Source organism: Stomoxys calcitrans, chromosome 1 (genome assembly GCF_963082655.1).
Source record: "Stomoxys calcitrans chromosome 1, idStoCalc2.1, whole genome shotgun sequence".
Lineage (NCBI taxonomy): Eukaryota > Metazoa > Arthropoda > Insecta > Diptera > Muscidae > Stomoxys > Stomoxys calcitrans.
Window position 1 is genome coordinate 260,612,335 of NC_081552.1, and position 14,776 is coordinate 260,627,110.

At 38.7% G+C, this 14,776-nt stretch overlaps 1 protein-coding gene across 1 annotated transcript in view; it reads left to right on the top strand.

The window, feature by feature from the left end:
• Window positions 1-12,672, top strand: part of LOC106094468 (gonadotropin-releasing hormone receptor) — a 78,706-nt gene extending 66,034 nt beyond the window's left edge. Inside the window, exons 4-6 of the mRNA XM_059369297.1 lie at window positions 61-212; window positions 442-1,060; window positions 12,586-12,672. Of these exons, the coding sequence (XP_059225280.1) occupies window positions 61-212; window positions 442-1,060; window positions 12,586-12,672 (858 nt within the window). The remainder of the gene's footprint in view (window positions 1-60; window positions 213-441; window positions 1,061-12,585) is intronic.
• Window positions 12,673-14,776: the final 2,104 nt, after the last annotated feature.

A 14,776-nucleotide genomic window follows, 5' to 3' on the forward strand; every position in this document is an offset into this window, starting at 1 on the left:
ACAGCAATCTACCTATTGTCGAATATTTAATTTGTATGAATATTTTCTTTTTTCTTACAGTTCGGCGAGGACTTACAATCGGCCATTTTCTTTTTTGGCATGTCAAATAGTTTGGTCAACCCTCTGATCTATGGAGCCTTTCACCTATGCCCCATGAAGCGAAAGGCCAGCAACAAGAGTTTCAACAACAATGGCAACTACAGTCTCAACAGGTTGGTCAAGCCATTTCAAATAGTTTGATAAAAACGATTCCTTACTTAGCACAGGCACTCTCTATGTTTCTGCCTAATTTATCCAAATGATTTTGCTCTTTATTAATTTGTACTATCCCAAACTGCTTTCCCCCCGTCCCCATTGCTTTTCCTGCTATTCCTTTTTGTTTTGTCCTTCTTTTCTGTTTACTTTTTGTGTGGAATTCAAAAACTCCAGATATACTTTCAGAGGCGACTCACAGAGGACACCCTCTATGCTAACGGCGGTGACGCAAATCGATTGCAATGGACGCCAAGTGAGGAGCTACAGGCAGTCGAGCTACTATCGCAGCATAAGCACGGGCAGCACATACAAAGAGAATATTGGATTGTTGCAGACCGCAGCCAACGGCCAGCACACACCAGGCCTAATAAGGAAGGCAGCCTCACTTAAGAGTCCCCATCCCAACCAAAGAGCTTCGGTTCATGGCCCGAGCCACAGACGTCATCACCATCATCATCCGTTGAGGGGAGGCTTAGAGGATGGGGAACCACAACAATATCACAATCACTCGACGGAAATAATCCAAAATGACAACTCCATAGGCAGCAACTGCAGCACCAGCGATGGTGTGGTAGTGGTTAGTGAAGGCAGAGGCGTATCACTGGTCTTAAGTTATGATAACCAACGCGGTGGTGTGGCAGCCTTAAAGCGATCCAGCACTGGCTCCATGAATGGTGGTGGTGGCTTGGTCAGCAGCATGGGATTTGGTGCTTCCCGACGCAATGGGGTCATAAAGGCGCATAATTTGGCCAGCCCTTTGGGCTTGCCATCCCTGATTGGGGGCAATGAGGACAGCGTGTCCAGTGTATGAGGTATGGAGTACCAACGAGGACCTAGCGTTTCGATCCTCACAGCAACTAGAGACTGGTTTTAAAATTAAAATTTTAAATGTAACAACACAAAGTTTTCCAAGAATCAAAGAAACAAAAAAAAAAACACATGGGTTGTACATTGTCACCAACTATACGTTCCAACTGGCCAACTCGCTCCCTAAGCAAACAAACTTTTACACACACACACACATCTACTTTAAAAGTTAAAATTTAGTTAAGCGCTAAGACATTTTAAGCTCTAACATAATTAGTTTAATACGATTTTTTCCACTTATATTTAGTTTTAGGACCGAGTCTCCCACAACAAACTCCTGACATTGTGAATAACCAAGTACTAGTGGAGGCGAGTACGGCATGAACGGTAGTGGGAAGGTGTAGTGACATTTTGCAATTGCAACAAGACTTTAAAAATGTACCAACTTTTAGATCTTTCTTAAAAAGCTTTGAAAAAAGTCCATGACAGTATTTGAGACACATACACTGAAAAAAAAATCCCAAAATTTTAGTTTTTTCCTTATTTCTAGAGTTTTACCAATGGAAACGAGCCAAAGAATAAAAAACTTCAAACTGGAGATGATATATTGGGTTGCCCAAAAAGTAATTGCGGATTTTTTAAAAGAAAGTAAATGCATTTTTAATCAAACTTAGAATGAACTTTAATCAAATATACTTTTTTACACTTTTTTTCTAAAACAAGCTAAAAGTAACAGCTGATAAATGACAGAAGAAAGAATGCAATTATAGAGTCACAAGCTGTGAAAAAATTTGTCAACGCCGACTATATGAAAAATCCGCAATTACTTTTTGGGCAACCCAATATATGGGAGCTATATCGGGCTATAGACCGATTCAGACCATAATAAACACATTTGTCGATGGCCATGAGAGAATCCGTCGTACAAAATTTCAGGCAAATCAGATAATAATTGCGCCCTCTAGAGGCTCAAGATTTCAAGACCCAAGATCGGTCTATATGGCAGCTATATCAAAACATGGACCGATATGGCCCATTTACAATACCAATCGACCTACACTAATAAGAAGTATTTGTGCAAAATTTCAAGCGGCTAACTTTACTCCTTCGGAATAGCGTGCTTTCGACAGACAGACGGACGGACAGGCGGATTGGCTAGATCGACATAAAATGTCACAACTATCAAGAATGTCTATACTTTATGGGTTCTCAGACGAATATTTCGAGTACTTACAAACAGAATGACGAAATTAGTATACCCCCCATCCTATGGTGGAGGGTATAAAAATTAAACATTTAAAGAAGCTTCTATTTGTAAGGCTATTTTGCGTTATAAACTACGGTTCACTGTTGTCTTGCCCAAAAGGTCAATTTTCCAACTTCCAACGATATTTTGAACTTCATTTTAGACTTTTGTCTTTAATAACAAGACGCAAACTTAAGGATCTATTAACCCACCTCTATAATTGAAAAATCCTTAATATGCAGAAATATATTCACCAAAGCAAATGTCTCCTTCAAAAGTTAGGTTTTTTATCTTTGGCTCGAATCTTTAAAATTGGGACAAACATTTTTTCAGTGTAACAAGGCGAACCGAAGGTACAAACATTTTTTCATACACACCATCGAAGGATGGGGGTATATTAATTTTGTCATTCCGTTTGCAACACATCGGAGTATCCATTTCCCGCCCTATAAAGTATATATATTCTTGATCAGCGTAAAAATCTAAGACGATCTAGCCATGTCCGTCCGTCTGTCTGTTGAAATCACGCAAATGCAAATTGCAAATTTTGTCCATCAACATTCCACTAAGGAACAGGGGCAAACTTCTCACATATCAATGAGTGCAGTCCGTTTCAAGTGTAAGCTCAATGATAAGGGGCCTCCTTTTTAAAGCCGAGTCCGAACGGCGTGCCGCAGTGCAACACCTCTTTGAGAGAAGTTTTACATGGCATAGTACCTCACAAATGTTTTCCCCTGCATTAGGAGGGGAAAACCACCGCTGAAAATTTTTCTAATGGTCTCGCCAGGATTCGAACCCAAGCGTTCAGCGTCATAGGCGGACATGCTAACCTCTGCTCTACGGAAATCACGCTACAGTCTTTAAATATAGAGATATTAAGCTGAAACTTTGCACAGATTCTTTTTTTGTCCATAAGTAGGTTAAGTTCGAAGATGGGCTATTTCAGACTATATCTTTATATAGCCCCCATATAGAACGATCCGCCGATTTAGGGTCTTAGGCCCAAAAACGCCAAATTTATTATCCGATTTTACAGAAATTTGGGTCAGTGAGTTGTGTTAGGCCACTCTTCATCATTATTTAATTTGACCCAGATCGGTCCAGATTTGGATATAGCTGCCATATAGACCAATCTCTCGATTTAAGGTTGCCGGCCCATAAAAGGCGCATTTATTATCCGATTTCGCTGTAATTTGGGTCAGCGAATTGTGTTGGTCCCTTTGACATCGTTCTTCAATTTTGCTTAGATCGGACAAGATTTGGATATAGCTGCCATATAGACCGATCTCTCAATTTAAGGTCCGATTTCACCGAAATTTGGGTCAGCGAGTTGTGTTTGGCCCTTCGACATTTTTCTGCAACTTGGCCCAGATTTCACTGAAATTCAACACAGTGGCTTATGTTGGCTTTTCCGACATCCGTGTCGTTTATGATTCCGATCAGTTTATTATACCCTGAACCACCACTGTGGTTCAGGTTATTATAGATTTGTGCATTTGTTTGCAATGCTTAGAAGGCGAAGAGATAGACCCATTGATAAGTATACCGATCGACTCAGAATCACTTTCTGATTCGATTTAGCCATGTCCGTCTGTCCGTCTGTGAGTCTTTGTAATCTTGTAATCAAAGTGCAGGTCGTATTTATTGTGCGATTATCACGAAATTTTGCACATGACATTTTTTTTGGCCCAAGGACAAACGCTATTGATTTTGAAAAAAATCGGTTCAGATTTAGATATAGCTCCCATATATACCTTTCATCCGATATGGCTTTTTAAGGCTGTGGAAGCCACAATTTTCGTCCGATCTTGACAAAATTTGGCATTGGATATTTTATTTGAGGTCTACATATGTGTGAAAAATTTCATAAAAATCAGTTCAGATTTAGATATAGCTCCCATATATATCTTTCATCCGATATGGCTTTTTAAGGCTGTGGAAGCCACAGTTTTAGTCCGATCTTTAAAGTATTTTGCACGAGGTGTTTAATTTAACGTTCTAATATGTGTGGAAAATTTTATGAAAATCGGTACACATTTAGATATAGCTCCCATATATATCTTTCATCCGATATGGCCGTTTAAGGCTGTAGAAGCCACAATTTTTTACCGATCTTTACAAAATTTCGCATGGTGTGTTTTATTTGACGTCCTAATATGTGTGCAAAATTTCATAAAAATCGGTTCAGATTTAGATATAGCTCCCATATATATCTTTCATCCGATGTGGCTTTTTAAGGCTGTGGAAGCCACAGTTTTAGTCCGATCTTTAAAGTATTTTGCACGAGGTGTTTTATTTAACGTTCTAATATGTGTGGAAAATTTTATGAAAATCGGTACACATTTAGATATAGCTCCCATATATATCTTTCATCCGATATGGCCGTTTAAGGCTGTAGAAGCCACAATTTTTTACCGATCTTTACAAAATTTCGCATGGGGTGTTTTATTTGACGTCCTAATATGTGTGCAAAATTTCATAAAAATCGGTTCAGATTTAGATATAGCTCCCATATATATGTATCGCCCGATTTGCACTTAAAGGCCGTAGTAGCTACAATTTTCAACCGATGTGCACAAAATTTGGCACGGACTGTTTTGTTGTTTTTGCTTGATTGAGTTATGTCACTATTCAAATACATGAGCAATAAGTTCTCTACAAGGACCATTTGGGCCATCCACACAGATCAGACTGCGAAAGAATTCGTGGAATACAAATTATTAAATGTATAAATATAGAAAAAAGTACAACAGCATATTAAGAACCAAGTTAATTTTGTTCTTTCTACAAAAATAGAAAAAAAATATTATCCTTGATTCAATCCACGTAGAAGACGTCACAACCATCATTAAATTCAAAAACAAAACAAAAATGTATGGATAATGATATTTAATATGGAATATAAATAGCTTTGAAAGATTTTGTGTTGCCACCATACTTCGCACACAGTTCATGCCAAAAGCATTGGAGTACGTACTTTAAATTTAAGGCAAATCTAAGGCTGTGTTACTAAACGCAAAATTTGATTTTTGTTTTTAATGGAAAAAAAATTTTAGTAATAAAGACGATTAACTTAAGAGGGCTCAAATCAAGTGTTGTGTGTGTTGATCTGCATTACTGCATAGTTCTATTCTTAAGATTATTAACGACAATATTTTACTTTACTGAAAGTCTATTGAAATTAGATTAAATTAAGCCATTAACACACACACACACACACACACCCGCACACAAACCCATTTATATCCTTAAATACACTCTTAAACAGATTATTGTATAAACAATGTTCTCTGTAAGTCCTAAAACTCATTACAATAAACCCTTTGTCAATATGAATATATATGTATGTATGTATGAACTGTTCCAACCCATCCTACCTTAGGCAAAACAATTGACCCCCCCCCTTGGTAACCCAGTTTAAAAGGTAATCATATTTGCTGTTAATGAAATACTTGTGAAAATACAATAAAAAGCGTTGAGAGCAAAAATAAGTTATTCCAAAAAAAAAAAAAATTATATTTTTTCTCATTTTGATTTTCTTTATTAGGTTTAATAAAGTTACAGCAAAACAAGTAAAAGCGTGCCAAGTTCGGCCGGGCCGAATCTTATATACCCTCCACCATGGATCGCATTTGTCGAGATCGAGAGGATCCGTCGTACAAAATTTCAGGCACATCGGATGAGAATTGCGCCCTCTAGAGGCTCAAGGAGTCAAGGTCCCAGATTGGTTGATATGGCAGCTATAGCAGGTTATGAACCGATTTAAACCTTATTCGGCACAGTTGTTGTAAGTCATAATAAAATACTTCATGCAAAGAAGTCAAGACCCAAGATCGGTTTATATGGCAGCTATAGCAGGTTATGAACCGATTTGAACCATACTTGGCACAGTTGTTGGATATCACAACAAAACACGTCATGCAAAATTTCATTCCAATCGGATAAGAATTGCGCCCTCTAGAGGCTCAAGAAGTCAAGACCCAAGATCAGTTTATATGACAGCTATATCAGGCTATATCCAAATATAGCCGATGTGAACCATATGACGAAAAACCTAACATAAATCGAAAGATCGGTATATATAAGGCAGCTATATCCAAATCTAAACCGATCTGGGCCAAATAGAAGAAGGATATGAAAGGGCCCAGCACAACTCACTGTCCCAAATTTCGGCGACATCGGACAACAAATGCGCCTCTATGGGCCCAAAACCTTAAATCGAGAGATGGGTCCATATGGCAGCTATATCCAAATCAGGTCCGATCTGAGCCATATTGAAGAAGACTGTCAAAAGAACTAACCTAACTCACTATCCCGAATTTCGTCAACATCGGACTACCAATGCGGGTCCATATGGCAACTATATCTAAATCTGTACTGATCTGAGGCAAATTGAAGAAAAATTTCCCAAATTTCGTCGACATCGGACAGTAAATGCGTTTTTAATGGGCCCAAAACCTTAAATCGAGAGATCGATCTTTATGGCAGCTATATTCAAATCTGAACCAATCTGGGCCAAATTGAAGAAGGACGTTGAATAGCCTAAATGAACTCACTGTCCCGAATTTTGGCGAAGTCGGACAATAAATGCGCCTTTTATGAACGCAAGACCTTAAATCGAGAGATTGGTCTATATGGCAGCTATATGCAAATCTTGTTCGATATAGGGCAAATTGCAGATATATGTCGAGGGACTTAACTTAACTCACTGTCCTAAATTTCGGCGACATCGGGCACAAACTGCGCCTTGTATGGGCCCAAAACCTTAGAGATCGGTCTATATGGCAGCGATATTCAAATCTGAACCGATCTGGGCCAAATTGAAGAAAAATATCAAAGGACCTAAGACAACTCACTGTCCCAAATTTCAGCAAAATCGGATAATTAATGTGGCTTTAATGGGCCTCGGACCCTTAATCGGAGGATCGGTCTATATGACAGCTATATGCAAATCTTGTTCGATATAGGACAAATTGCAGAAATGTGTCGAGAGGCTTAACTTAACTCACTGTCCCAAATTTCAGGGACATCGGACAAAAAATGCGCCTCCTTTAGGCTCAAAGCCTTAAATCGAGAGATCGGTCTATTTGGCAGCTATATCCAAATCTGAACCGATCTGAGCCAAATTCAAGAAAGATATCAAAGGGCCTAAGACAACTCACTGTCCCAAATTTCATCAAAATCGAATAATAAATGTGGCTTTAATGGGCCTCGGACCCTAAATCGGAGGATCGGTCTATATGGCAGCTATATCGAAATCTGGACCGATCTGTGCTAAATTGAAGAAAAATGTCGAACGGCTTAACGCAACTCACTGTCCCAAATTTCAGCAAAATCGGATAATAAATCTGTCTTTTATGGGCCTAGGACCTTAAACCGTCGGATCGGTCTATATGACAGCTTTATCAAGATATGGTCCGATATAGCCCATCTTCTAACTTAACCTGCTTTTAGACAACAAAAAAAGTGCAAAGTTTCAGCTCAATATCTCTATTTGTAAAGACTGTAGCGTGATTTCAACAGACAGACGGACGGACATGTCTAGATCGTCTTAGATTTTTACGCTGATCAAGAATACTTTATAGGGTGGGAAACGGATATTTCGATGTTGTTGCAAACAGAATGGCACAATGAAGATACCCCCATCCTTCGGAACCGCTGCAGCAGTTCCTTCGTCAAATGTTTTTTGATTTTTTCTCATCAAAATGTAAGATATTGAGATAACATTGCAGGATATGGTCCGGCTTAAGACCATTCTTTAATGCTTTCCATTCAAAGAAGAGTATAGGAAAAAACATTTAAAAGCCAGTATTTGAAGCATTTGACTGGTTATCCCGTATAGCGATTTCAAGTTTCGACCAAGATATCATCACCTGGAGTTGTCAAATGGATCATGGTGCTTTACAACCATACCAACTAGAGTAGGTGTAAAGCACACAACTGAATTCGAAGAGGGCTCTTTAAGACGGCTAGATTCATAAGCGCAATAGAAAACAAATCACTTATCCCACGATGCCACGATTTTGCTGACTTTTAAATGTTTTTTACTATACTATTCTTTGAATAGAAAGCATTCAACAATGGTCTCAAGCCGGACAATATCCTGCAATCCGATTAACCTCCTATTTTCTATGCTCAGCTGAAGTTAAATTTTCTGTTGCTAACTCTTAGACTTTGAACCAATTGAATCGCTGTTTTTCTACATTATAACCTAACAATGCCCCTTGAATTGCTAACGTTTTTTTATCTTAAAACTTTCAATCCCTCGTTTAAACTTCTTTCGGGTTTATTTTTTAAAAATACAACTTAGCCCTTATTGACTCTCAACGCTTACATTGTGTTTAAAGCAGTTTACTACTTGAAATCATTCCCAGATAAGATAACAACAAAAACTACCCAAAGGATATGCCGAAGGAAGTACACACAAGTAATCAAATTGAAGTGATGGCTATAAGCTTTTTAGTAAAGTAAGTTTGTAAAAATATGTACATTAGACTTAATTGCTATCTCACTTGATGCAATAAACGATAAATTTCGAATAGTTGATATTTTACCGATAAGTAGAGAGTTTCGTTGGACCTTTTAGACTACAGTCACCATTAAATCAGTTAAACTGAATTACATTTTTAAATAAAACGAAGTGATAATGCATAAAAAGGTTTGCTCAAATAGGAGCTCCGCTCAATAGTAAGGAGTTGAGGTACTGATTGAATAAAAAATTACAAAACAAGTAAAAAGGCGTTAAGTTCGGCCGGGCCGAACTTTGGATACCCACCACCTCGGACATATATATAAACCACCTTCCATCAAAATCCAGTGAAAATTGCATACCTTATGCCCCATAGCAGTTATATTGAAATATGTTCCGATTTGGACCAAATAGTGATAAGTACGAGTCATTGTTCAATTGTGTATAACAAAATATTGGTCTTTTTAGTAGCTATATCTAAAAATAAACTGATCTGAACCCTATATGACACGGATGTCGAAGAGCCTAACATAAGACACTGTGTCAAATTTCAGTGAAATCGGATTATAAATGCGGCTTTTATGGGGCCAAGACTTGAAATCGAGAGATCTGTCTACATGGCAGCTATATCCAAATCACCACCGATTTGGGCCAAGTTGCAGAAAAATGTCGAAGAGTCTAACACAACGCACTGTCCCAAATTTCAGCGAAATCGGACAATAAATACGCCTTTTATGGCCCCAAAACCTAAAACCGAGAGATCGGTCTATATGGCAGCTATATCGAAATCTGGACCGATCTGTACCATATTGCAGAAGTACGTCTAGGGGCATAACCTAACTCACTATCCCAAATTTCGGCGACATCGGACAATAAATGCGCCTTTTATGAGTCCAAAACCTTAAATCGAGAGATCGGTCTATATGACAACTATATCCAAATCTTGACCGATCTGGGCCATATTGAAGAAGTATGTCGAGGGGCTTAACTTAACTCACTATCCCAAATTTCGCCAACATTAGACAATAAATGCGCCTTTTATAAGCCCAAAACCTTAAATCGAGAGATCGGTCTATATGGCAACTATATCCAAATCTTGACCTATCTGGGCCATATTAAGGAAAGATATCGAACGGCCTAACACAACTCACTGTACCAAATTTCAGCAAATTCGGGTAATTAATGTGGTTTTTATGGGCCTAAGACCCTAAATCGGCGGATCGGCCTATATGGAGGCTATATCAAGATATAGTCCGATATAGCCCATCTTCGAACTTAACCTGCTTATGGACAAAAAAAGAAACTGTGCAAAGTTTCAGTTCAATGTGTCTATTTTTAAAACTGTAGCGTGATTTCAGCAGACAGACAGACGGACATGGCTACATCGTCTTAGATTTCTACGCTGATCAAGAATATATATACTTTACTAGCCGAACCGAACCCGCTCCGCTGCGCCTTCTTTAACTCTCTTATATCTTTTTAGGGTGGGGACACTTCGCCCTGGATGCGGATATCGAATTCGTGCCATTGTAGCCTAGCAGGGTAATCAAATTTTAATACCATATTCGTTTTCTGCTCTCCGACACCTTTCATTTGATACCCTTATTGTGCCCATCGGACCACTTTCGGTTATGGGTGACGTTTTTGGGGTAAGGGGGAGGGTCCGCCTTCACCCGATTTCTAAAAATTATATAGTCTATGTTTCCTTCCAGACAAACGTACACAATTTATGAATATATTAAGAAAATCGGTTCATCCAAGTCTCATATAGTCATAATGGGTCTAATGGCGTTTTTGAGGGGTAGCGTGACCCCCTACACTGCCATCTGATTTTATATGGCAGATTCGAAATCTACTTCCGAAAATCTTTCATTTGATCCCCATAATGAAATGAACGTCCAATATGTCGTTTGGGGGAGTTTTGGGGTTGGGGCGGCCCGATGGGTACTTGGACTCAAATTTTAATATTGTCTAAGGGAGAGGGAGGGTCCGTCCCACTTCCGATATCGAAAAATTATATAGCCTATGTTTCCTTCCAGACCAACCTACATATTCGTAAACTACTCTCGAATACCTTTCATTTGAGTCCCATATTGTCAAGATCGTCAAATAAACCTATTTCAAGGGGTTTTGGGGCCGAGGGGACGGCCCCCCAGGTACTTGGACCCAATTTTTATTATGAAATTCGTACTCTTCTCTTGAATACCTTTCATTTGAATCCCATATTGTCCCGATCGGTCCACTTTTATTTTTGGGTAGTACTTTTGTGGTAAGGGAGAGGGTCCGTCCTCCCTCCCGATATTAAAAAATTTTATAGTCTATGTTTTTTCCAGACCAACCTTGAGTCTATACGGAACAAACAAACAAACTGACAAACGTAGGATAGGGGATATATTCATTTGCAACACATCGAAATATCAATTTCCGACCCTACAAAGTATATATACTTCGGACCGTCGTAAAATTGTAGGACCATTTAACGATGTCTACTGCCTTCAAAAATTGAGATATTGAGCTGATATGTGGCACAGATATGTATTTTTGATGCACGCTGTTTGAGTTCTTGAACGGGCCAAATCGGACCATATTTGGATATAGCTGCTATACAGACCGATCTTTATATATAGCTGCCATATATACCGATCTGGCGATGAAGGGTCTGCAGCCCATAAAAGCTTTATTTTTGAACCGATTTCGCTGAAAATTGAAACATTGGGTTATTTTATGCCCCCCGACATCTGACCTAAATATGAATCAAATCGGACTATATTTAGATATAGCTGCCTAAAGACCGATCTCCCGATAAAGGTTCTGAAGCCCATAAGAGCTCTATTTATTACCCGATTTCGCTTAAATTTTAAACAGTTGGTAGTTTTAGGTTTCCCGACATCCATCGCAAATATGGTTCGGATTGGACTATATTTAGGCGTAGCTGCCATACAGACCGATCTCCCGATAAAGGGTCTGAAGCCCATAAAAGCTTTATTTTTTAACCGATTTCGCTGAAACTTAAAACAGTGTGTATTTTTGTGCCTCCCAACTTAGGACCCAAATATGGTTCAGATCGGACTATATTTAGATATAGCTGTCATATAGACCGATCTGCCGATAAAGGGTCTGAAGCCCATAAAAGCTCTATTTTTAAACCGATTTCGCTGAAACTTGACACAGTGAGTAGTTTTACACTTCTCAACATGCGACTTAAATATGATTCAGATCGGACTGTTTTTAGATATAGCTGCCATATATACCGATATGCCAGTTAAGGGTCTGAAGCTCATTAAAGCTTTATTTATTACACGATTGTGTTGAAATTTGAAATACAAATTCGAACAGTGACTTATATTTATTAGACCACTTAATGTCCATGCCGAATTTGGATGCATAAGTTATCCAATTTTCACCGGATTGTGACGAAAGGGGGTTTACATATATACCCGAGGTGGAGGGTATCTTAAGTTCGGCCCGGCCGAACTTAATGCCTTTTTACTTGTTGGTTATTGTTTTGGTAATTTCATGAAATTCTCCTAAAGCAAAAATTTTCTGCAAAGGCAAAATGTTGATGAAATTTTCTCAGGAAATCCAATAAAATTCTTTCAACTGACTTGGTTTTATTGCAATATTTTCTTAAGCGATTTTCACTAAAATTAAAAAAAAAAAACTACCGATTTGCCAAAAAATCCTAAAATCTGGTTTTCTAAAACCGAAATGGTCACCCTAATGATGAACCTGTGGTGATGGGCATTCTAAATAAGGCCCAGCTAAACGTAAAGCCTTTTTACATAACTTTATCACTTTATCTCTATAGCTATTGTTTGCCAATGCTCAAGAACAGTACATTCGAAAAGGATTCTTTCAATGGTATCGCAAAACCACAAAGTTTCATTGCCATTAGCAAGCATTAATTATGCAATTCGTCCGGTCATGTGCTTTTGCGGTCTTCGTCATCTGCAGGCTTAATGTACTTCTAGGCTTTGATGCCTTTTTCAAACATCCTAGTGCAGATGTTGTCACAATAATTCGCAAACAGCAGGCATTTGCAACGTAAGGGAGTTCTTTGGTTCTGCAGTTATTCAATCACATTTAAGATTAGTTTTGGGTAGCCCCCATCAATTTGAATTCACTCGATAAACACTTTCACCCATAGTTATATTCCAGCAAGAGGACATTTAAGAGAAATGTAAAAACTAAAGCGAAAAAAAAATGAGAAGAAACGTTGGCTAGAACATTTAGATCGAACAAGTAAGAGCTTGCTAAGTTCGGCCGGGCCGAATCTTATGTACCATCCACCATGGATCGCATCTGTCGAGTTCTTTGCGCAGTATCTCTTTTTAGGCACACAAAGAATAATGAATATGGACGGAGGAGGAGGAGCTATATCAAGTTATAGTCCGATTCGGGACTCAAGAAGCAAAATCGGGAGATCGGTTTATATGGGAGCTATAGATCCATTCAGACCATATTGCACACGTATGTTGAAGGCCATGGGAGAAGCCGTTGTACAAAATCTGTGCTAAATCGGATGAGAATTGCGCTCTCTAGTGGCTCAAGAAGTCAAGACCCCAGATCGGTTTATATGGCAGCTATATCAGGGTGTGAACCGATTTGTCCCATACTTCGCATAAATGTTGGTAGTCACACCAAAACACCAAGTGCAAAATTACAGCCAAATCGGATAGGAATTGCGCCTTCTAAAAGCTCAAGAAATCAAGACCCAAGATCGGGTTATATAGTGGCTATATCAGGTTGTAAACCGATTTGAACCATACTTCCACACAGTTGTTGGAAGTGATATCAATACACTATGTGCAAATTTTTAGTCAAATCGTATAAGAATTCCGCCTTCTAAAAGCTCAAGAAGTCAAGACCCAAGATCGGTTTATATGGCTGCTATACCAGGTTAAGGACCGATTTGAACTATACTTGGCATAGTTGTTAGAAGTGATATCAAAGCACTATGTGCAAAATTTTCGTTTCAGTCAAATCGGATGAGAATTGCGCCCTCTAGAGGCTCAAGAAGTCAAGACCCAAGATCGGTTCATATGGCAGCTATATCAGGTTATGAACTGATTTGGACCATACTTTGCACAGTTGTTGGAAGTGGTATCAAAACACTATGTGCAAAATTTCAGTTAAATCGGATAAGAATTCCGCCTTCTAAAAGCTCAAGAAGTCAAGACCCAAGATCGGGTTATATAGCGGCTATATCAGGTTATGGACCGATTTGAACCATACTTCACACAGTTGTTGGAAGTGATATCAAAACACTATGTGCAAATTTTTAGTCAAATCGTATAAGAATTCTGCCTTCTAAAAGCTCAAGAAGTCAAGACCCAAGTTCGGTTTATATGGCTGCTATACCAGGTTATGGACCGATTTGAACTATACTTGGCATAGTTGTTAGAAGTGATATCAAAGCACTATGTGCAAAATTTTCGTTTCAGTCAAATCGGATGAGAATTGCTCCCACTAGAGGCTCAAGAAGTCAAGATCCAAGATCGGTTTATATGGCAGCTATATCAAAACATGGACCGATTTAGCCCATTTACAATCCCAACCGACCTACACCAATAAGAAGTATTTGTGCAAATTTTCAAGCGGCTAGCTCTACTCCTTCAAAAGTTAGCGTGCTTTCTACAGACAAACGGACAGACGGACGTACATCGCTAGTTCGACTTAAAATGTCACGTCGATCAAGAATATATATACTTTATGGGGTCTTAGACGCATATTTCGAGGTGTTACAAACAGAATGACGAAATTAGTATACCCCCATCCTATGGTGGAGGGTACAAAAAGAATCGCCTCTCCAAGCTAGATAACCTGGCCTCGATATAAAAACACTAATAAAAACAAAGTAAGTAAAAAGGCATTAAGTTCGGCCGGGCCGAACTTTGGATACCCTCCACCTCGGGAATATATGTAAATTCCATTCCGTGACAATCAAGACATTGAGTGGTCTAATATATATGTCACTATTCAATTTTGCAGAACCAAAA